This window comes from Lontra canadensis, unplaced genomic scaffold (assembly GCF_010015895.1).
Source record: "Lontra canadensis isolate GAN:19392208 unplaced genomic scaffold, GSC_riverotter_1.0 scaffold10, whole genome shotgun sequence".
Classification (NCBI taxonomy): Eukaryota; Metazoa; Chordata; class Mammalia; order Carnivora; family Mustelidae; genus Lontra; species Lontra canadensis.
Window position 1 is genome coordinate 26,294,584 of NW_022631004.1, and position 24,017 is coordinate 26,318,600.

Consider the following 24,017-nt stretch of genomic DNA (forward strand, 5'->3'; position numbering starts at 1 on the left):
TAGATTGGGGGGCGGGATGGGTAACGTAAATGGTGTCTCTTCTAGAACGCGATGTGCAAATCTCAGATGGTGTAACAGGAGAAATCGTACAGGGACAGACTTTTTTTAAATTGATTATATATTTGGCTAATATAGAGATGGCCCTTCAAACCTTGCTTTAACGGATACTACCATCTAGAATCGGGTTAAAATAAATATTTACGTTTTCGGGAAGTGGGTCTAATTAACATAAACTCTTAAGTAAATAGGGAAATCGGATACGTAGGGGGTAAAAAGGACGGGATCGGAGAAGGAAGCTTCGCCCACCGTGCCTTTAAGTGCCCCGGGAGGGAGCGCGCTACTGGCCAGCTTCTCTCCTTCTGGAGTCTGGAAAGGGCCCCCAGTGGTTTTGCGGCTCTGAGGCTCCAGTCGGAAAGACAAGGCGCGGGAGGTTGGGTCGGCTCCGCGCGTCCCGCCCCCCCCCCCCCCCCGGCTCCCCCGCCGCCTCCCCGGGGCCCCGGCGCTCGCAGCCACCGCCCCGGCGCCGGCTGCCGTCAACGGCGCGAGGTGTCGGGTTGCGGCCGGGCTCAGGGCCACAACGGGAGGCTGCTGGAGTGACAGTGACGACCCCCAGGTCGAAGGACAACTGCCCCTCCCCCACACACACACACACACCAGTCCCCAACCTGCCGCGCGTCAAGCAGCAGGAGGCGGGGCGCGGCGCTGGGACGCGGACCTCAACCCGGCTGTGGACAACGGGTCCAAAAGGAAGCGGTCCCCAGGGAAAGCGGGCGCCACGGTCTCGCCCTTCGAAGAAATGCCGAGTGAGGTGGCCACCATTTCAAAGCGGTCCCTGAACTTTTTTTGTACCGTTCCTGACAGCATCCTATTGTTGGCCGCATCGCAGAACTTCGCCACCAGGCCACCAGCACCCTCCCCTCTGCGGGTCTAAGGCCAAAGCCCTGGCCTCCGGCTTTTCTCCGGGCCTCCTGTTTCTAGAAAATCTACTGGGTTGCGATCTGAACTGGGAGGAGGGCATGGGCGAGAGCCGGCCGGTTTGTTTGGGCTTCTAATAGGTTCCTATTTTCTCCGGGGTCGGAGGAAGCTAATTAGTGCAAGCCCTGGCCTGGGACTGGGGTGGGCGCCCCCGGTCACGGGAGGAAAGCTATAGGTGACGGGACTAGACCTCGCAAACTCCATATGCTAGAGTCGGAAGCCACCCGCTCCGTGGACTTCTGGACGTCATTCTGGACCGCTCCAAGGTAGCGCACTGTGGCCTTCAAGAACTCAGCTCTGGAACTCTGCCCGACTGAATAGGCAAAGAACTTAGGCTCTCCGGCCTTAGTTTCCCCAACTGTAACGTGGAACGTACAGCTCAAACGGTCCGGAGTAGGATTAAAAGAGTTAACGTTCACATCTATAAAGACACCAGACCAACACCAGGCACGTGTAAAAACTACTATGAGCAGGAGTTGAAGAGCAAGTTTCTCTAAGATTTATAAACATGTCATTTTCCTACAGAGCATTTGTCGATGTTTCAGTGTGTATTTCAAAATACGTACTTTAAGGTATAGCTACTCTGTTAAAATGATAATAAATGAAATTACATGTGAAAATGCAAGCTGTGGTTAAGTTTTATGCAAATATTTTTGCTGCCACAACTATCGCTTATCTTTTTTAATTTTAAAAATCAAATCATCAGAGCGCCCGGGTGGCTCAGTGGATTAAAGCCTCTGCCTTAGGCTCAGGTCATGATCCCAGGGTCCTGGGATTGAGCCCCACATCGGGCTCTCTGCTCAGCAGGGAGCCTGCCTCCTTCTCTCTCTCTCTCTCTCTCTCTCTCTGCCTGCCTCTCTCCCTACCTGTTATCTCTGTCAAATAAATAAAATCTTTTTTAAAAAAATCAAATCATCTAGTAAGTTCTGCCTTGCTGGGAGCCCACTTTCTACTTTTTCTGATTCCCTGTCCTTTTGTAATTTTGCTACAGAATTCTCTCCTGGCAAACCGGTACATTCCTAGTAATAAGGCTGCTGTTAAGCAGTCCCCTTAGCTGAGGTTTCCCTTGGAAAGAGAGAGGAATGGCTTGGAGAGTCTCCATCTAGGGTTCTCCCGGGTCAGAGGCTGGAACCCAGACAGACAGCTGGCCTCCTAACTCAAAATACACATGAATAGGGACTCCGGGTGCCTGGGTGGCTCAGTGGGTTAAGCATCTGCCTTCAGCTCAAGTCATGATATCAGGGTCTTGGGATTGACCCCTGCATGGGGCTCTCTGCTCAGAGGGGAGCCTGCCTGCTTCCCCCACCCTCACACCCCACACCCCCACAACCCCCCCTTTGCCTTCCTCTCTGCCTACTTGTGATTTCTGTGTCAAATAAATAAATAAATAAAATCTTTAGAATAGGGACTTATTCAGTCAATGCCAAGGAATAATTAACTTTTTTTACTCGGTGAGCTGCTTTAAAATAAAATTGAGGTGCTGGGTCACCTGGGTGGCTCAGTCCTTAAGCGTCTGCCTTCAGCTCAGGTCATGGTCCCAGGGTCTTGGGTCCAGCTCCCTGCTCAAGAGGAAGCCTGCTTTGCCCTCTCGCCCTCTCCCACTTGCCACTGCTTGTGTTCCCTCTTTCACTGTGTCTCTCTCTGTCAAATAAATAAATAAAATCTTTTTTTTTTTTAAGTGAGGTGCTCTTTTAGGCTAAGGCTTGATAGGTTCATTGCAATCAAATTAAATAGAAATTACTCCTCTTTCCTACAGAATTCAATTGAGACTTAAGAAATCTCCACTAGGAAATCATGTGATGTCCACAATGTGAGGATATTTTTGCTTTATTGTGCCTAGCTGAAAACAGCAAGACTTTATCTTCTCACTCCCCCATCCTTTCACAGAAATTAGGGAAGCTCCTCCCCAAATCCTGCCTCAGACAGTCTCTATCATTTTTACATTGCGGGGGGTGGATATAAAAACATGCCCCCAAAAGTGTATTTTAAAACATGTCAAGACTAATCAATTGTAAAACAAACACTAGGATAATAGCCAGCCAGGACAGACTCTCTCTCAGGAGCTCTTGCCAGTCACTTCGGGATCATAGACCTCTCCCATCCCCTTTCTCCTACCAGCAAACACTACCCTGACTTTTTACAATGTTCATTTCTTTGTCATATGTATTTTTTTATTACCCAAGGATACATGCCTAAACAATATGCCATAGATAAATTCGGCCTATTCTTTTTTTTTAAGGATTTTATTTATTTATTTGACAGACAGAGATCACAAGTAGGCAGAGAGGCAGGCAGAGAGAGAGGAGGAAGCAGGCTCCCCGCTGAGCAGAGAGCCGGATGCCGGCCTCGATCCCAGGACCCTGAGATCAGGACCTGAGCCGAAGGCAGAGGCTTAACCCACTGAGCCACCCAGGCACCCCTAAATTTGGCCTATTCTTAAAACTTTGTACAAATGAAATCACTTAGTGTGTGTTCTGTTATATCTGGCTTCTTCTGTTCAATATCATGTCCTTAAGATTTATCGCTGTTGTATCTGTGGTTCGCTGATTTTCATTGTCATGTAGTGTTCCATACCTATCATTTACTTATTACTCCATACATATTCTTCTAGACCATTCCATACTGTGACTCTAACACTGTCTTCGGACGTTTGAATTATTTCCACTTCGGACCTACTACGAACAGAACTGGTCTGAACATTGACAGGTTTCTTATGTTTATTGGCCCTTTAGATTTCTTCTTGGTTAAAAGAAAGTTATTGTTAATCTGGAAGAGCTTGTCCTGGGAAAATGGCTCAAGATGGCTTGCCTTTTCACTAGATTACGGTTGGCTTTAAATGACCAAAACGAAGTCCACTTTCCCAGGCTTTCCTTATATAGATTGTTCATGCTATTATAAGAAACCTCTCCCCACCCCCCAAGTCATCAAAATATTTTTCCATGTCATTTTTTTAAGTATTAACGCTTTGCTTTCCATGTTTAGGAACAGCGATGAGGTTTTTGAGTTAGTGCCTTAAAACTGTACTTGGCTGGATGTCCTTACGTGTGGCAAGACAAATACCCTCAGGATTCCGGTTGAGGCTGCTGTAACTATTGGTTTTCCTTGGCCCCAGACTGCCTTAAGTGGGAAAGGCCCCTGCGGCCGAGCACATCTCATTTTCGAAACTGCAGCGGTGGCCAAACAGTACTCTGCTCTCAAAGCCAAATGAAGCAGACTCTGGAGCTCCAGGATAGCCCCTGGCATATCCCGGGCAATTCTCAGCCGCGGGTCTGGGGGCGGGGGCGGGGGCCCAGGGTGTCCCACCCGCCGTGCTAGGGGTCGGGATGAGCCAGGAGGGTGGGGAGGGGGTGTGGCCATCACTGCTGCAGGCTGCGCCCTCCGTTCCCAAAGGCAGCTTTCTTCCAGCCCCAGCAGCCCTTTGTAGGCCAGGGAACTCTTTGGGAACCAGGATTGTGGCCCATCCAAAGCCCACCCTCTTCACTTCTTCATGCCTTTGCTTCTCTCCCACGGGATCATCTCCAAAACTGAAGTCTCCCAGGAGACAAGGAGGAGGAGGAGCCCCAGGAGAGAAGGAGCCTGGTGGTGAGGGGTCCCTAGAGGCAGGCGCGCACCGAGAACTTAGTGCTTTGGAATAAGCTCCAGGGGATGGGCGCGGCGGGTGAGGAGGGGGGGAAGCGGAGGTGGGCGCAGACTATGCTAAGGAAATCTCGTAGTGATTTCCATTTTTCTAGCAGGGTCTGCCACCACACGCCGCCTTTCTGAAGAACTAATGCCTTCCTCTCCCTCTCTTCCACAAACATACCTCTTTTGCCCAGAGAAGAATTTGAGAGGCATGGAGCACACTTATTAGAGGAATATTTCTAGCAATAGCACTTAAAGGGAAAACTTGGAAGAAACCTATATATCCCACAAAAGATATGCAGCTTTAAAAACTTGTACATATCCATAGAATAAAATATACAGTCATATTACAATTATACAGTATATACAGTCAATATACAGGATAAACAGTCGCTCATATCACGTTACAGAAGAAGTTTATGATGTGCAAAAGTTTTCATAATATAATATATAACGTTAAGAAAAAAGCAAGTTAGAAAACCGCACATCCAATCCCTATTTCTTTAAAGGGAGTTTATTACACATATATGAAAAAGAGTAAATGGAGAAAAATTTTTCTATGAGTAATTAGGAGATCTTAGGTTTTGTGCATACTTCTTTATTTTCCCTTGTTTTTGTTGACTGTATGCTACTTTAAGAATCTAGCTACATTTGAAAAAAGGAGGGAGGGATTCAAGAAGTTTACAAACCTGCTGTGGCTTGTTGAGTGTGGGGAGGGGTCTGTCATCAAGGCTGGTATCCAAGTTATCAACAAGCGGAGGCCAGAGCTACATCCCTAGAAAACTAAGTTCAGGCAATTTCTGATAAAAAGCAAAACAAAATACTGCGGCTTCCTGTTTCCAGAACATGGGAATTTGCCTTTCTAATCTTAATTGTCCAAATATCAAGCCCACATGGCACCAAGATCTGGTGCCGCCCAGAATGGTACAAACGAAGGAATCAAAGAAATGTCCTCCTTATTCTAGTTATTCTGTTTTTCCTGCTCAGCTTCGTCCATCTGAATAAATGCACTCCCTACAAAATAAAAGCTAACCCCAGTATTTACTATACTCAAAGGTTGTTTGACACCCTGCCACCCTTGAGAGAAAAATACCTAATCTGCAGGGCTACGGTCTAGAGCCAGGAGCCTTCCCTTTCCTGACCTTCCTCCCCTTCCTGGAGACAGCCTCCCCTCCCCAGCCTCTCCTCCAAATCTCCAAGGCTGCTCCCAGCATCCAGATAAGCAGTCTCTCCCTCCCTTCCACCATCTCCTCCCCCTCCTCCTCCACCCTCCTCTCTCCCTCCTCCCTCCCTCTCTCCTCTTTCTCGTCTCTGTCCCTGCCTCCTTCTCCTGGAAGCCCAGTAGGAGGGCTTAGCCAACAGAGGCAGCAGTCACCTTTGAGCTCTGCTCAGCTGTCCTGCCAAGGTCACCACTGATACCGGTTTTAGATCTAAAAGTCATTTTTGTCACTTTACCTGACAACAGAGTTGCATTTTACATCGTTTCTGTACCTTCTTGCTTCATCCATTCCCTCCAGGTGGTTTCCAGACCAAATGCCCAGTCTGGTGTTTATGCCTTTTCTCTCTGATCTCTCTCTTCTGGTTCCTTCACTTCCTCCAATCTGTTTTCCTGTGGCTTTTTTATGTTGAAATTTTTCCAATTTACAGAAAAACTGAAAGAGCAGTACAGTGAATATACACATATCCTTTCTTTAACTATTCCACCAACCACTGGTAACCCTTACCATTCTGTCACGTGTGAATGTTTATAGGCATGAATTCATTCCAAACACTTCGAACAAAACCACTGCCCTGTGATCATGTCTAAGAAACACATTAATTCTGCCATAACATCAAATACCATGCAAACTCAAACCTTCCCCCATTGTTCCAAAAATGTCTTTTATAGCTTTTCTTACTCAGTATCCAGTGGAAGTGCTGAAATGTACTTGAAATGTACTTGCTGAAAAGTACTGAAATGTACACCAAATGTAATCTGGTGTTAATGTCTCTTTCTTGTCTTTTAATGGAGAACAGCCCAGCACATTCTTTTTTTTTTTTTTTTTTTTTTAATGACATTGACTTTTTTGTAGTCTTCAGATCAGGTGGTTTGTACATTTTTCCTGCTCTGAATTCCTGACCGCCTAACCTTTGGGTTGCCTGAGAATTTGGTTTTGGACTTCTTTTCTTCTCTATTTACATGCATGCCTTTGGCAATTTCATCCAGGACTGTGGTTTTGGATAGTTTATTTATCCCAAATGTATCTTCTCAGCCTGGGCCTGTCTCCTAAACTCCTGACCCCACCTGCTTCCTACTGGTCTCACAGACATTTTAAGTTTCGTAACTGAACTCCTGGTCTTCTCCTAAAAATTTCCTCTGGCTACAGTCCTTCTCTTTTGAATTGATGGCAACTCTACCTCTCCATTTATCCAAGCCGGAAAAATCTTAGAATCATCCTTGATTCTGTGTCTCACAGTGTCTTACACTCCACATCCAGTTGTCTGGAAACCCTGTTCACTCAACCTTCAGAATATACTGGGAACCTGACCAGTTTACCCCACCTCCTTTGCTTCCTCCCGGTCCCCCGTCTCCATCTGTGGTCTAGATTTCCAGCTAACAAGTCCTCCTAACATCTCTGCCGCAGCCTAGTCTGAACACAGAAACCATGAAGCTCCTTTACAAACTCAAGTCCCATTATATTACTCCTCTACTCAAAACCTTCCGATGTGCTCAGTTTCCCTCAAAAATAAAAGCCAAAGTCCTTCACTAGCCTCGAAAGGCCATGTTACCTCTCTGACCTCATGTCTAGGGACCCCTCTGCCCCCTCCCTTTCATTCCTGCTGCTCCACCTGTTCTCAGCACACCAAGCCTGATCCTGACTCAAGGTCTTTGCACTAGTTGTGCACGCGCCCTCCAGATCCGCGGGACTTACTCCCTCACCTGCCTTGGGCCCTTGCTCAAGTAGCATCTTCTCAAAGAAGCCTATTCCCAACACCCTTTCAAAATTGCAATGCCCCCCGCCCCGTGCGTGCCAGTTCGTGCACACTCAAGCACACTTCTGATCCTTTTACATATTTGTTCTCTTCACACCTATTTCCTGCATATTGTATATCACCTTCTTTTTAAAAAAGATTTTATTTATTCATTTGAGAGAGAGAGAGAGAGAGTGAGAGCATGTGTGCACAAGCAGGGGGCAGGGACAGGGGGAAGCAGACTCCCTGCTGAGCAGAGAGCCCAATAAGGGATTCAATTCCAGGACCCTGAGATCCTGACCTGAGCCAAAGGCAGACACCTAAGGGACAGAGCCACACAGGTGCCCCTATATATCACCTTCTAACATGTTCTACAATTTATCAGTGGATTATATTTCTTTATCTTCTCCACCCTTCCCTGAATATTCGCTCCCTAGGAGCGGGAGTGGAGGTAACCTGAGGACCTGAGCAAAGACCTAAAGGAGCCGTGAAGACATCTAAAAGAGGACAAGGAGTGGGGGTAAAATAAACTGTACACATATATAAGAAAAGCCCATATCAGGAAAAGTACCGGCAAACACTGAGTATTTAGCTATTATTAGTATTTAGTCCATCCTTCATTCAAAGTAGAAAAATAATACTGAGAAAATAGTGAATGGTTTATCATTAAGCCAGCTATAGTTCCTACTTGGCAAGGAGGCACTGGATAAGGGGGTAAAGATCACAGGCTGAGAGTCCACGGACATTGAATCATGCCGAGTGGATTCAATCAGGTCTCTGGCTCTCCCAGGCTGAGCAGAAGTCCTGCCCTCTTGCTTCTAATGTGTGCTTGCAGCCACAGTTTTCCTGGGTTTATCTATAAAAATGAGAGAGGTGGTTGATAAAAAGAACAGCCTAGAGTTTACTAAATTAATGGTCAGTTAGCTTTGGAAGCAGGGACCCTCCTGGGAATTAGACAGAAAATGGCAATGACTGTTAGGACTGGCAGCTTCATTCTCTTGGTTAACTCAGTTTGACACTGTCTGCTGTGTATTATAATAGGCACAGTTTTGGCACCTCCCTCCTGTCTCTGATGCTGGACTCCCAGAGAGATCAAAAGGAAATACAAAGCAAAAGTTTTCAAAGATTTGGATATCTAACAGTCTCATTTTAAACATTTTTTTAAAATATTTTATTTATTTATTAATGAGGGGGACAGAGAGGTAGAGGGAGAAGCAGGCTCCCCGTGGAGCAGGGAGCCTGATGCGGGACTCAATCCCAGGAACCTGGAATCATGACCTGAGCTGAAGGCAGACACTCAACCGACTAAATCACCCAGGCACTCAACAGTCTCATTTTATATCCTTTTTTAAAAAAATCTCTTGTTCTTCAATCTCTCCAAATTGCCTGGACTTGAGAAAGGATAATGTATTACCAGCTTCTCATGGGATAAATTTATTTCCCACACATCCCCTACTTTATTCCAAATAAGCCCAGAACCCTGTGGCTACAAATCTATTCCAGCCCTGCTCCAAGTAGGCAAGGAAGCCTACAGTATCCAGGTCCTGGAGAAAAACCTAAAAGACAGCAGAGGGCAAAAGGAACCCTGCCAAAGGACACTGGGTGAAGGGCTCTGGGCACAGTGACAGCCTTCTGGGCATATTCTCCTATGTAAAGTAGACCTGCTTAAAACATGAGACCTCTCCAAAGTCAGCTTTTAAATGAGCCATCCTACTCTCTAATGCATCGACCCAGCGTCAGACTGTCTGGGGGAGAGGCGGAAGGGGAAGACGCACTTGGTTATCAGGATAATTTATCTACGTGGCACCAAATTTCAACATGCTGGCTGTGCCTGTGTGCTCTGTCTTTGTCCAGGCAACTGTCCCTCAGCTGTCATGTATGTATGGAGAATGCCCACTGGGGAAAGGGTGATGGGCTGTGCTCCTGCAGCTCCAAAGACCCTGGGCTCTCCCTTCCAGCGCGTGTACTCTTCTCCTAGGTTCTGAGGGAAGTATCCACAAGTTTCCTTGGGGGAGATCTCAAAATACTTTGCATTTTCTTTAGCATCCACTCTGGGCTAAGAAGCAAGGAAAGCTGTAACTGTATTACAAATTAAGTTCCTTATATGCAAGGCGCCCCGCAGGAGTAGGCGGCCCTAGAGATATCTGAAGACATGGCTGTTGCCTCAGGGGGAGACAGACAATGAATGTCTTAGGACTCAATTGTAGAGAGGCAAAACATTCTGAATGACAGCATGGTGCCCATTCACATTTCCATTCCAACAGAAGCCGGAGAATCTGGGACAGATGGTATTTAACTCTAAGCTCACACCAGAACTATTTTCTTCTGGTCTAGTCCTTACCCCCAACACCTTAGCAGGTTCCTAGTTTTTCCTAAAGGAAGTACTTCAGGGTGCCTGGGTGGCTCATTTGGTTGAGAGACTGACTTTTGGTTTGGGCTCAGGTCATGATCTCAGGGTCCTGATCTCAGGGTGGTGAAATGGAGCCCTTCCTCCAGCTCTGAGCTCTGTGGGGAGTGTGCTTCTCCCCCTCTGCCCCTCCCCCAGCTCTCTTTCTCTCTCTAAAATAAATAATTCTTTAAAAAGGATGTGCTTAAATTGTCTTTTAAAAATTATACTCATAAACCTAATTCATTTATCTGGGCTGGCTCTTGCAGGCAATAGAACACTCCTGGAATAGGGTTGAGCAACCTGCAATTACTTTAAGGAAATAACAGGTTTAGGGGTTTTGTGAAGGTAACTTTTTTGTAGAAAGATTCTGCTTGGAATATTTACCACTTTGGACACCCCACATACATACCTTCGGAGAACAGGTGGCCCTATATTCTGTCTGTGCACGTAGAAATGTTGACATCTTTCACATTTGCAGAGAATAACAATAATGAGTAGAACATCATTTATGGTTAATTTGCACGTTGGCAACCTCCTAAGTAAGGTACGACATGGAACCCTGGCCTCGGCCCTCAGAGTACTGAATGCAGGTCTGTCACTGCCCCCTCACTAGACGAATGACTATAAACAATTAGGGGACTCCTCTGCATCTCAACATCCCATCCCCGGAACTAAGATAATGATATCTGCTTACTTATCTCAAAGGGACATCAGTGAGATCATGGATCCCCAAGCTGAGCAAGACACCAGACACTAAAAACTGCCGAAGCGGGTCTGTCTGACCCCCAGGGTCAGTGTGCGTGAAACTCCTCTGGGCAGGCTCTGGGGACGCTACGATGCATCTGATCCCAGCCCAGGTTGGAGGCTATCACGAGGGCTCATCGAGACGACGGGCTGCCAGTTTATGACAGAACAGCTGCGGTCTGGCGGTGCGCGTCTGGGCCGCCTGGGCTGCTCCCGGGCTACCCGGCTTCGCAGTACCGGGCCCCAAGCCCGCAGGAGCGGCCGCCCCACCGCGCCACTGCGAACCCCCGCAAAACCCGCTCCCGGGCGCGCTATTTCTTTGAGTCTGATCCCGGCAGGCCCTACGCACACCCGCACGCACAGACGCGCGCGCACGCACGCACGCAGAGTTGCCGGGGCCGAGCGCGTACTTTTCCGGCGGCGGGGGGTGGGGGTGGAGCGCTGTCAGTCTGCCAGCGAAGGGGCCGTGCTGGGCGAAGGGGGCGCGCCGGCGGCGGGCGCCGGAATGTTGATTGAAACGGAGCTGGCAGCGCGGCGCTGATAAGTGTCGCCGAGCAGCGCCGCGGCCCCGGAATCAGTGCGCCCGCCGTCCGGCCGCGCGAGGCCCGTACAAAGGAGCCCCGCCGACCTCGGCCCCAGGATTCGCTGCTTTACTCTGGACGTGTGGCCGGCGCACGGGGACGACTCTCCGGCCCCCGCGGTCTGGCGGGAAGACTAAACTGCCTCCGCAGTGGAAAGCCGGAGACGGGGTGGTGGGGAGACCACCGGGAGAAATGGAGAAGCTGGCTTTTTTATATATGATCAGCAAAACACAGCTCTTCGCCCTCTCCCCTCTCTACTCCACGCAGGCTCTTCCCCTAACTCAGATTTTCGCGGGGGTGTTCTGGGGTTCGCGGAAAGCGTCTCTGAAAGTGCTCTCAGGCGGACCGTTAACGTGGCCCCAGGATAGCCGTTTGGGAAAAGATAGCGTTCGATCCTTAGCTCACACTGTACACTCGAAATACACACTCCAACTAGATCGAAATGTAAATGAAATTGTGCAAGTACTAGAAGAAAATATGGGTGAATTCCTCTTTAATCTTGGTGCAGGGAAAGGTTATCTCACTTTGTCTCAGATCCAGAGACAACAAGAGATAAATCGCAAGCGATTACACATTAAAATGCATGACAAAAAGCACTGTAGAAGAAGTCAGAAGACCGCTGGCAAGCATGAATAAAAAATAAAATATTTGCAGTATGTAGCAGATACCCCAGATCCATGGCACATAGAAAACTCTCAAAAATTGATAGAATAGGGGCGCCTGGGTGGCTTAGTGGGTTAAAGCCTAGGCCTTCGGCTCAGGTCATGATCCCAGGATCCTGGGATCGAGCCCCTCATCAGGCTCTCTGCTCGGCAGGGATCCTGCTTCCTCCTCTCTCTCTGCCTGCTTGTGATCTCTGTCAAATAAATAAAATCTTTTTTAAAAAATTGATAGAATATGGAAGAAAGAATTTAAATGGGGGGTGTGTTTGTTATATTTGTATATTGTTCATGCATATGTATATCTACATACATAGACATATGTAAATATCTTTTTTAAAAGATAGATGATCTGTCTTATATTTAGAGAGATGCAAATTAAAACAACACTGAAGGGCGCCTGGGTGGCTCAGTGGGTTAAAGCCTCTGCCTTGGGCTCAGGTCATGATCCAGGGTCCTGGGATGGAGCCCCGCATGGGGCTCCCTGCTCAGCAGGGAGCCTGTTTCCCTTTTTCTCTCTCTGCCTGCCTCTCTGCCTACTTGTGATTTCTGTCAAATAAATAAATAAAATCATTAAAAAAAAACACTGAGATATCATTTCTCACCTATCAGATTGGTGAAAATTAAAAGGTATAATACATTCAGTTGTCCAGGCTGGTACCAGAGAGGTAGGCACTCTCATACACTGCTTGCGGAAGGCAAGCCTGTGCAACCATTCTGGAGAGGAATTTGACAATGCCTAAATAAATTATATGTGCATTTACTTTTGACACATAATCTACTTCTAGATATATCTCAGAAGATATACTTCTAGTAATATCAAAACGCATAGCAACGTCAACTATTACATTTGTAATGCAAACTATTGAGAAAATCTAAATATTCTCAGGAAATTGGTTGAATAAACTAAGGCACATTCACACACAATGATCGACTGTAAAAAAGAATAAGGACGATCTTTCTGAACCAGTAGGTTCAGGAGTGTGGTCTCCAGGATACACTGTTAAGCAAAAGGAGCAAATTCTAAGAGTATCTCTAAGAGGGGATGGAAGCTGGGAGCACCCCTGGTTCTGGGGAGGAGTCTGTGCTAAGAGGGATCTTCAGGTGTGTGGTTGCAGGTGAGGCTGTGGAAAAAAGGATGCACCCATCATCAACCAGCCTCTTAAATGTGACAATCGGATTCACATCATAGATCTTGAGGATGACACTATAATTAAAGTAAAAAATGTCCTCCTTCATCAGGCAGGTGAAATTAAGCCCATTAATGTCAGTCCACCAGATTAAATTGTGCTGGCAACATTCTATTATAAAAGCTCACTTGTCTTCTCCCCTACTGGAAGGATACTCCTGGAGGATTCTGGCATGTGTGCTATGTATCTTTGTGTCCTAAGAGGTTGCAAACTGCCTTATATATAGGGTGACCATACGTTGTGGTTTGTTTGGAACAATTGTGGTTTGTGCCTGTCATCCCATCCCATGAGTGTTTCTTTCTTTTTAAAAATGTCCTTGGTGGGCGCCTGGGTGGCTCAGTGGGTTAAGCTGCTGCCTTCGGCTCAGGTCATGATCTCAGGGTCCTGGGATCGGGTCCCGCATCGGGCTCTCTGCTCAGCAGGGAGCCTGCTTCCCTCTCTCTCTCTCTGCCTGCCTCTCTGTCTACTTGTGATCTCTGTCTGTCAAATAAATAAATAAAATCTTTTAAAAAATGTCCTTGGTTTGGAGGATTGATTTTATGATTACCTTCTCTTATGTAATAGGCACTCAAAGAATATCTACTGAATCGAATAAAATGATTCAGAAAAAAATTGAAGTCACAGCTTCAGTGAAATTTTAAAATGTGTAGTGAATTTTTCTTAGAAACAAGGGTGCTAAGAAGTCCTGAGTGAAGAATTAGGGAGAAACATAAGAAAAGACAATTACCAAACAACTGCATCCGTCTTAGCACGTGTGCTCTAAGGGAAAAAGCTCCCTGCTGAAAATGAGATATGTGCGGCCCCAAACAGATCTCTTAACCTTTCTTTGTCTTGGCTTTCTCTTTTGCAACCTGGGAATAATAACTGCTTTACACACCTCCCAGAGTTATTTTGAGAATAATCTGAGTTATTTTTCAAATCTTCATTCTACTCCGGGGGAATCCGAGTGTGCGCAAGGAGAGAAGAGGTAAAGGGCGATAGCTTTGTGTTTGTGATTCGGCCATGTGGTAAAAAGACCCAGGATCTCCCTCCAGAGAAATCTAGATCCTGCCCAGCTATCTGATAGCTGTGTGGTTTGGCACCACAGGTAACCTCGGTATTCTTTATCTTGTAAAATAGAGACTATTAATTCAAAAGAAAAAATGAGAAACCGTCATTTTTTTTTAAATGAGAAAATTTAGGGGTTCCTGGGTGACTCAGTGGGTTAAGCCTCTGCATTCAGCTCAGGTCACGGTCTCAGGGTCCTGGGATCAAGGCCAGCCTCGGGCTCTCTGCTCAGCAGGGAGCCTGCTTTTCCTCCCCCTGCCTGCCTCTCTGCCTACTTGTGAGCTCTCTCTGTGTCAAATAAATAAATAAAATATTTTTAAAAATAATAAAAATGAGAAAATTCAACAAGTTGTTTTGAAAGGATTTGCCTTAAGACCATAGTTATGCAATCTGCTGGGGGCGGGGGGGAAAGGCTATGAAGATCTGTGCCAACAGTCAGGAATAGTGTGAGATTTTCAGTGTCATGGGAATATGGTAGACATGGAACAGCTTATTTTGAGCAAAGAAAAGACAGGTAGAAAGGGCACAGACACTGATGTTACAACAAAGACATCCTATGTATAAAGCAACAGCCACCCACGGGGAGCAATTAGAAGCATAATATCAACACAAAAATCTTGTTAAGTGCCATTACCTCATAGCAACAAGGAGGACTACCCGTGTTATGCCACCTTGTCAGGTAAAGAAGGGAAAATTTTTTAAAACAGAAATACATGTATCTGATCATCTATGGGGGGAAACAAGCACAAAAAGAATATAGTGATGAGACTGCGAGTGTGTAGGAACCGGGGAAGCATGGGGAGTGGTCATGAGAATAAGACTAGAAAGGGTAAAGGTGTGGTGGTCACATCCTGGAATGCACATTTTTGCATAACTTTGGCTTTTAGAATTATGTGAATGTTTCACATATTCAAAAATAAAAAATATTATAATATTTTAAAATTCATCCCAGCGAAAGAGTGGCAAAGCAGAAATTGCAACTGTGGGCAACTCAGTTTCCCCAGCCCTGGGTGGGCCTGATACCTCTGGACCAGTCCCCAGAGTATGCTAGAGACTATCCCCTGCAAATGGGGCAGATTTCTTTATCCAACAAATGTTTATTGAAGACCTATTAAGTACACAGTTACTAGCCTAAGGCCTGGAAGGACTCTGCGGAGCAGACCCAGACCAGAGCCCCATAGTCTAGTCTAGTCTGGTGGGGATCCAGCTACCCGTGGAAAAACCTCAGTTGATTTCCTGCAGGCCTTCAAGGCCCCCAGCACCTGACTTCACTTGGAGTTGCCTGTTGTGTATAGGATTTTAAAGAGGGAATCCCTTCATTTTAGTAAGGTCTGAAAGAAACTGGCGGTGGAGGGCGGGGCAGCGGGACTCTTTAACTGCCGATGGAAAGAGGTTCAATATACATCATACACAAATTTTCTATGATTGTGCTCAGGGTCACGTTGCATGGAAATAATTTAAAAGTCTGGCTCCTGTGCAAGACTGGGATGAGAGAAAAGGGCTGAGGCTTCTCATTTCCTTAGTATGTTCACAGCTTGGACTGAGCTGGCCCAGGGTAAGCACTTCACACATGTTTATGGACCTAGTTTCGTTTGCTAGCATTTTATTTATTGTGCGACCTAAGTGTACTAAGGCAGATCCACTCACACCCCTGGCATGGCTGGCTCCATCTCATCTTATTTTATTTAAGATTTTACTTATTTATTTGACAGAAAGAGAGAGAGTACAAGCAGAGGGAGTAGCAGTGGGAGGGGGAAAGCAGGCTTTCTGCTGAGCAGGGAGTCCAACTTGGGGCTCCACCCCAGGACCCCCACCCCATCATGACCAAGCCAAATGCAGACCCTCAATGGAGTGAGCCACCCAGGTTCTCCTCCGTCTCATTTCAAGAATAGAGATGAGGTGAGGCACCTCGGTGGCTCAGCCGGTTAAGCATCAGACACTTGATTTTAGCTCAGGTCTTAATCTCAGGATCTTGAGTTCAAGCCCCTACTCCCGCTCCCTGCGAGGCATGGAGCCTACTTAAAACAAACAAATAAAAAAAGAATAGAGATGACGACTTCTCTGTCCTTGAGCTAGGAACGGGACACACACACACACACACACACACACACACACACACACACACACACCACCCCCAGTGCACTGTCAGGGCTGTGCCGGGCCCTGCCTAAGAGGCTGGGAACTGCCCACAGTTTCCGCTCTTGACTCCGGTCCTAGCTACTCTTTGCCCCTCCCGGATGCCCCCGCTTTGGCCTGTGGCCAGATCGCTCGCGTTCCCCTTTCGCCGCGGGGCAGTGGTTATTGGGGCTGCAAAGAACCGAGCAGGTAAGATGAACGTTACGAGTTCCACTCTCCCGAGGGGGCGCTCCCAGGGCGCTGTAGCCGTAGAGGAGGACGAAGGGGTGACGCCGAGGCCCGGGCTGTTTACCTCAGCGTCCCGGTCCCGGGGCCGGGGGCGTGGGGTGTCCTGGAGGTGACTTGGGGAGAGCGAGACCCGGGCGAGCCGAGAGCAAGAAAAGCGGAGAGCAGTACGTTTGCTCCAGCCGGGCTGCGCGGCGGGGACAGGCGAGGCAGAAGGACAGCCTCTCCCCACCGCCGTTGGGCAAGAGCCTTCCGCACACCTCGGTCCGGGTTTGCTTTGGGTGTGAGGGAGCCTGAGCCCAAGCCGCCCTTTCCCTAAGGCAGACTCGAGTCTGCACGAACTGCCAGGGGTCAGAAAGACTGTTCGTGCCCCAGATCTCTAACAAACCAGGAGAGGAGAACAAAGCTGGAACCCGAGAGCAGGATTTGAACTCAGGGCTTTGATGCCAAGACCCTTTCATGGTGTCTTTTTTTTTTTTTCCCCCCTCCAACGTCCTAGAGCGTGATAGTCCACCGGGAGAATCCCACCCCGGAATAACGTGCTGGCCAGCGGTCTACGCTTGATGTCTTTATCCCAGGTCGCCCCCAGCCCTAGCTTGCGAGGACACCACTGAGCAAAGCTGCTGGAGCCGAGGGGGCGGTGAAATGTTGTGAACGTGAAAATGTTCTAAATTCGCCCACTTTCGGGTGTCTGGGAAGTCCTAGTAAATAGCTACAGAGAGGAAGATGCGATCATACTATTTTTCTAGGAAGTCGTGGTATATGTTTCATGAGCATTAAAACATTTGATTCATTAATATTTGTTCTAGGTATTTATCCTGTGGAGATAATCCAAAGCGTTGACAAAATTGAAGGCACGATGTCCTTCTTTGAAGTTTTATTGAGTGACAGAAAAACAATAGGTACAATCTAAAACTATAAGCACAGTCTATTATGAATCGTTGGTAACATGGACTATTATATTGTAATTTTAAAACACATTTGTAAAAAACTCTTTAATGAAGTCCTGGACACGCTTATGATGTAAATTTAAAATATACAAATTCTCATATAGCCTATGCAAAGATATAGAAAGAAGGAAGTAGGTCACCTCTGGATGACTCTTGTTTTCTTTTCAACTTTTCTTATTTTCCGCCCCCAAAGGGTGAATAATAACTTTTGTAATCAGAAAAAAAAATTAAAGAAACGTATGTGTTATCACAAGATTTCGAGGTCTCTGGGGGGTAAAGCCATATATCCTTCAGACAAAAAGTTGGGGGATGTACTGTTTCCGCAAAACCAGATTCCTGGTGCGCCCAGCTGTTGGAGAGCTGGGCTACCTCAGAGCCACTTAACCTCTCTGATGGTGACTCCTCACTGAAGAAGACAAGAAGGAAGAAAGGAAGAAGGGGAGGAAGGAGAAACTGGGAACACTTGGGGTATAGCTTTGATGTAAAGACTAAATGAAATGATGTATAAGAAATCATTAGTTGGTTGTGCTGCAATTTTGTGAGAAATTTTGTGCCCATAGCCTAGGAAGATGAGTTCGACTTATCTGGATTTTCAGTAATAGTAATAAAGTAATTTATTTAGTAATAAAGCCCAGATCGTTCTTGTAATATTGAATTCTCTCAAGAAGATCTATTTAAGAAATAGTTGATCTGAAATCCCAAAGAACTCTAGTGAGATCTCATTTTGATTAAAGGATATTTTTAAACTCCTTAGAGTCTGTGCTAAGTTGCCGACCTCAAATCATGTTTTCTTAATTGAACCAAGGTAGCATGAGCAAGAGCAGTGGACGGCCATTGATGGTCTCATACACATTATCTCTCTCTCTCTTTTTTTTTTATAATTTTATTTTTTATAAACATATATATATATATTTTTTTCCCCCAGGGGTACAGGTCTGTGAATCTCCACGTTTACAAACTTCACAGCACTCACCATAGCACATACCCTACCCAATGTCCATAACCCCCCCACACACATTATCTCTCTTTTCACAATCATCCTATGATGGGCTTATTCTTATCTCCATTTTAAAATTAAACCTAAATTGACAGAGGTAAACTTTGGCGTAATCCCACGGTTGATGTGTTCCAGAGCAAGGGCTAGACATTTTGACTCCACCCCCACGTTCATAGCCACTGTACACAGTTTCTCCCTCTCTCTCTCTCTCTCTCTCTTTTTCAAGATTTTATTTATTTATTTGACAGAGAGATAGAGAGCCAGAGCACAAGCAGGGGAGCGGGGAGATGGCAAAGGGAGAGGGAGAAGCAGGCTCCTGGACGCTGGACGCCAGCTGGACGCTAGACCTGAGATCATGTTTGGAGCCAAAGGCTGATGCTTAGCCCACTGACCCACCAAGGCGCCCCCACACTCTCTCTTCACTGGGTGCCAGCCTTGTGAGAAGAGGTTTTCTGAAGATCTAATGCTGGTCAAAACTTCCCACCCCTTGGGGGTGGGGGAAAGGGGACACGAGGACACACTCACGTTCGCTGAAAACAATCAACTTTAGGGAGAATAAAGAGGAGGGAGAGAAGGAACTGGGGAACAAGAAGGGCAAGGTGAGCCCCTGTCTGGCACCTTCCAGAGGGCTGGGGTTATTACCTTTCCGCATCCACCTGTGGAGCTGGCAAAGAGGGGCCCCCAACCCAGTATATCTTCCTAGCCCTTTCTTCACTCCCCAAGCTGAGAAGCTCTTCCTATGAAATGGCTGATCTGGGATCCCCAGACCCAGATTCTGCTCTAAGTGAGACGTTTCCCGCTTAATATAGGCATCGACGGATAAAGACTAGCTTGTCAGCCGCCCAGCCTCGGCTGCCTGGATCCGGCTCCCCGCCGCGGGGGGCCCCCACCCTGCGCCCACTAAAACTCCAGCGTGTTCCTTCAATTCCACGGGTGCCCAGCTGTCTCCACCTCAGTTTTCCTCGGTGGAAGATTGGAGAGTTGAGTTAACGCCGGCCCGATGGGTAGGCTTGGGTTGTAGAGCAAGAGTTCCACCCCCCAAGCCCTTATGTCTTCTAGGAGAGCCCCCTTGGGCAGGGGATTGACCTCGGCGGCTCCGGCCTGAACCGTGTTCACCTAGAGACGGGCAGCGCGCAGCACTCTCTCCCGTTTCCCCTGCTTTTGAGAGCCGTCAACACAAACCAAACCTTTCCGAGGGTGGCTGGGGGTTGGAGTGGAATTAGTAGGGCGCGGGAAGAAAGCTCCTGGGGGAGGAAGGTGCGGGTTTGCACGTGGTTTCTGCCTGGACCAATGAGAGTCAGCGATCTCGTCACTTGGCCTCTGTCATCCCGTCAGCAGGGATGGCCCAGAGAAAGGCGCAGTGCTGGATACTGGGCGTCTGCCCCAGACCTCGGGTCTGCGGTGCCTGCAGCGCCAAGACGGGGCGCTCCGGGCGCTGGGCTCCTGGGGGACCGGGGCCACCCCACCCCCGCCTCCTCTGCTTTTGAAATGCTGCTGAACCCTGTCGCCTCCATCCCCTTCTCGGTCAATGACATCCTGAGGCTGGAGCGAGAGCAGATTGATTCCGAGTCCTTGCAACTCCGGGGGACACGGAGGATCCCTGAAAGCTTTCAGTGTCTGCGATTGGTTCCAGAACCGCAAAAGGCAGAGGTTCCCAGCACCTGCAGGGCCGGCAGCGGCAACAGCGGCAGAAGGCAGGACGAGTCGGGGTCTCCTCGTGGTCCCTGTGAGACAGTCACGGACATGGACGCAGAACGGGTCGGGGAGCCAGGTGAGTACGTGTGCTCAGGTCTTGGCTCCTACAAGGAGATCATGGCTGTTGGGGGCATCATCACTACCAGATGACGTGTGTGGGGTTACACGCATCTCCGGGTCTTTCCTGCTCCGAAGGCCTAGCCCCATTTTCTCTTATTAGAGGATTCCAAATGGCAGATCTCTCAGCCCCCCTTCCCATCTCCTCCAGACACCCAGTGTTCCTCCCGCATCCCTAAGAATATAAGTCCCGCATCTTAGGCGTTCATAATTTCTACAGCCTGTTCTCTGATTCCTAAAAACGCATCACGCCCTCTCGCAGCCAGCCACACTTCCAGAAACTCCAGCTCCTCTTTCTTACAGAGAAGCCCTCTACAGTATCTTAGCTGTGCTCCACCACCACCAGACTTCCCTGCCAACGTCCGCGTCTCTCTACCCTAAAGCGTGTGCCAGAAGTGTAGCCATCACAGCAGCCTACCGCCGGGGAGTGGAAACTCGGCTGGCTCTGGGATCAATCGCAGCCCTTTCTTGGGGCTTGCTAAGTGGCCTGGCCAGCGCAGTCAATCCTCCGCCCGGACTCCCGGTCCGGACAATGAGAGTGGCGACCAGATCAGTTAATATCTGAGTCCCTAGGCCTGGACGGCCAATCCTCCGCGTCTGGGAGCATAGAAGGGGAGCTCTGGTTTCGCTGCTCTGGGAGAGGACTCTGCGGAGTCTGGGCGCCCGCTCTCGGAAAAACACCCCCGGGGCGCGTACAGGGAGCTCCCGGCCCCTTAGTCCAACCGCAGGAAGGGAAGGAGCCGTCAGTGAGTTGTGTTGCCTTGTGTCCTGCGACCCAGGAAACTTCCGCAGAAGAGTCTCGACCTTTGGAGGGATGAAAAAGCCACTCTACCTCTGGACAAACCTTTGCACCTCCGTCTACAGTTTCCTGGTGCCGGTCGGGGAGCCCCAGGGAGGCCTCGCAGGTCGGCCTTCCCCTGCCAGGCTGTGCCGCTGCCCATCCATTCAAGGCGCAACGAATAAGTAAAGGGGTTAGATTGCAGTTGCTCCTCGACGAGTAGCCTCGTTATTTATCGACTGCAGGAGCCTGGAGAACACTGGACTTGTCTGTGTTCGCACAGAAGTCTGGGCGTGTTCTGCCGTGGACTATAAACACTAATGCCTTCGGAGATGCTCAGCCAGCTCCGCATTCACTCTGGCCTTGCTGAGAAAGGGTCACAGTCCTTGGCCCACAGCTGTCACCTAGCAGCTGAAGGCTCACACAGCGCCTTCCTCTTTTGGCGAACTTTGGGCAACATCTCTTAAGCGGCTGCCCGCCCTGGACACCCAGAAGGGACCCACGCCCAGCTCCAGGAACCAAGCCCAGGGCCACCGCAATGATCGAACCTTCCTGGTAAGCAATGCACCCATCTGTTCCCAGCCAAACCACCTTGCTTTCAAGGACCCAGGGCGAGAGGGGCTCCAGACAGTGACCAGGAGGGCGCCCCGCAGCCCCATGGCCTGCCTGGTCAGCGACTCTCAAATGGGGTCCTGCTAGTTCCAAAGAGTTGCTGAAGGTCAGCTGTAACTTTTTCATTTGCTAAGAATAAAACCCCAGTGCATGTTTTTCTTCTTTGAGAGAAGAGATGGCCTCAGTTTCTCTGAGCACTGGCTTGTCTGAAGAAAGTTTTCATTTCCTCAAACTTCAAATACCAAAGAGCCCCATCACCTGCTCATAGGAAATTGTGCCACTGGGGTTGGGGATTTGAAGTTGGGTTCCAACCCCGCACCTTCTCTAATTAGGTGCGTCGCCTGGCCATGAACTTACAGCCACTCCACGTTCCTGGTTTCTCCTAGCGTGCCTTCCCATGAAAACTCAGCGTTTCCTCTCTACCCACCCTTGGGTTAAAACACAGCTTAGCCAAGACAGAAGAGAGGTGGGAAGAAGGCAAGGAAAGGCTGTATTTCAGTGGGCTTCAGACACAGCCATCTCGGGGTGACCGGGTAGGACACCACCCCAGGGAAGAGGAAGTCAGAGCGAAACCAATGCCACCTGCTTACCAAAGACAACCCAAAGGAGAAAGAGGCCGCTTTTTAAAAAGCCAAATGTGGATCTAAACTTTGTATATGCCTCCAAGGGACACTCAGTTTCCGAGCCAAGAATTAGGAGTCAGAAAAATATTTCGTTCACCATTATTTTGCTAATTTACAGAGCATCACATCTAAGAAAGATGGGACAGGTCCCTGGTGCCGGTGCACTTGACAACCAAAAAGACAAGGGTGTGTGCAAAGTTGGGGTGAAGGTGGAAGATACTCAGGACACCCGCCCCTGAGCTTGGATGAGAATGCCCGGTGATGCCTGCGGGACCACCACAGATAACCAGGCAGACAGGAACCCATGGGCAAGCGTGTCGCCAAGATTTAGCGCTTTCTCTTTCTCTCTTTCTCATCTCTCCCCCTTTCTACACCTCTTCTTTCCACCAAGGGCAGTCCAAAGTCAATTTCCATCTAATAGTCCCCCACATTTGCACTCGGTCCTTGCGGCAAAAGCTCTCCCAAACTCGACCACACTTTAGAATCGAATCACAGCGAATCACCCCCACCCCACCTATACACATACATTCTAAGAAGAAAATGAGTTTGTCTTAGATCAGCTACCTTTTGGGAAATGGCCGCACACCGGAGACCCTAGAATGTCACAATTTACGTATGTGCCTGCAGGGACAATCGTGACAGGGCTTGGGGGAAAGGAACCTACAGACCCTCCTGGGACGGGGGGAGGGGTCAGAAGAGAGGACCGAAGGGGACGCGACGTGAAGGCTACTAGGGGAGAGGGGAGCCCCTGAAAAACAACGCAACATTTGCTCGGGTAAGCCTGAGGCTGGGCGCTGACGCTGTTCCTTCCTGTGCTTTTAGAGCCGGGCCTTAGCGCAGCCCCGCCCCTCCACGGCGGGACCAGGGGGCCGGAGCGCTGCGTTGGCGACGTTGGCATCGGCACGCGTGGGGACAGCACCGAGCAGCCCAAGGCGCGGCAGCGGCGGAAGCCGCGCGTGCTTTTTTCGCAGGCGCAGGTGCTGGCGCTGGAGCGGCGCTTCAAGCAGCAGCGGTATCTGTCGGCGCCGGAGCGCGAGCACCTGGCCGGCGCGCTGCAGCTCACGCCTACGCAGGTCAAGATCTGGTTCCAGAACCGGCGCTACAAGTGCAAGAGACAGCGCCAGGACAAGTCCCTAGAACTGGCGGGCCACCCCCTAGCGCCGCGCCGGGTGGCGGTGCCCGTGCTTGTGCGGGATGGCAAGCCCTGCCTGGGCCCCGGCGCGCCGGCCTTTTCCGGCCCCTACAGCGCGGCCGCGGCGCCCTATTCCTGTTACGGCGGCTACGCGGGCGCTCCTTTCGGCGCCGGCTACGGTGGTGGCTACGCGGGTGCGCCCCCGGGTCCCGTGCCGCCCGCACCTCTGGCCCGCGCTGGCTTCGCTGTGGGTGGCCCCAGCGCCAGCCCGCAGAGCCCTCTGCCCGCCGCGCTGCAGGGTGTCAGGGCCTGGTGAGGCGCCTGGGCTCCGTCCGCCCACCGTGTCCTGGGGCTCCTTCCCAGCCTCTCCGCATACCGGCTTCGGCCTGGATGAGCGGCGGCGGAGGGAATAGGCGACCCGATGGTACTTCTCCCTTAGCAATCCCTGAACTTCGAATTGCCCCCAACAGGCCATCCCGCTGAGGCACTGGGGACATTCCTCTCTCCAGGGACCTAAAGTGCACGGGGCAGCAGTGGGAGGAAGGAAAGTCTATAGAATAGTTGGCAGTTTCGGGTGTCGGAGCAATAGCCGAG

General features: G+C 49.2%; 1 protein-coding gene across 1 annotated transcript; it reads left to right on the forward strand.

Annotated features, from left to right (window-relative positions):
* The first annotated feature begins 19,954 nt into the window (after window positions 1-19,954).
* Window positions 19,955-23,739, forward strand: NKX2-6 (NK2 homeobox 6). The gene is made up of 2 exons (XM_032855921.1): window positions 19,955-20,237; window positions 23,114-23,739. Exons 1-2 carry the CDS (start codon window positions 19,955-19,957, stop codon window positions 23,737-23,739), a joined length of 909 nt encoding a protein of 302 aa, XP_032711812.1.
* The last annotated feature ends 278 nt before the right edge of the window (window positions 23,740-24,017 follow it).

Coding starts and splice junctions, on each gene's coding strand:
- NKX2-6 (XM_032855921.1), top strand. CDS start 19,955: ATGCTGCTGAACCCTGTCGCCTCCATCCCCTTCTCGGTCAATGACATC. Junction 20,238..23,113: donor AGAACGGGTCGGGGAGCCAG/GTGAGTACGTGT, acceptor CTGTGCTTTTAG/AGCCGGGCCTTAGCGCAGCC.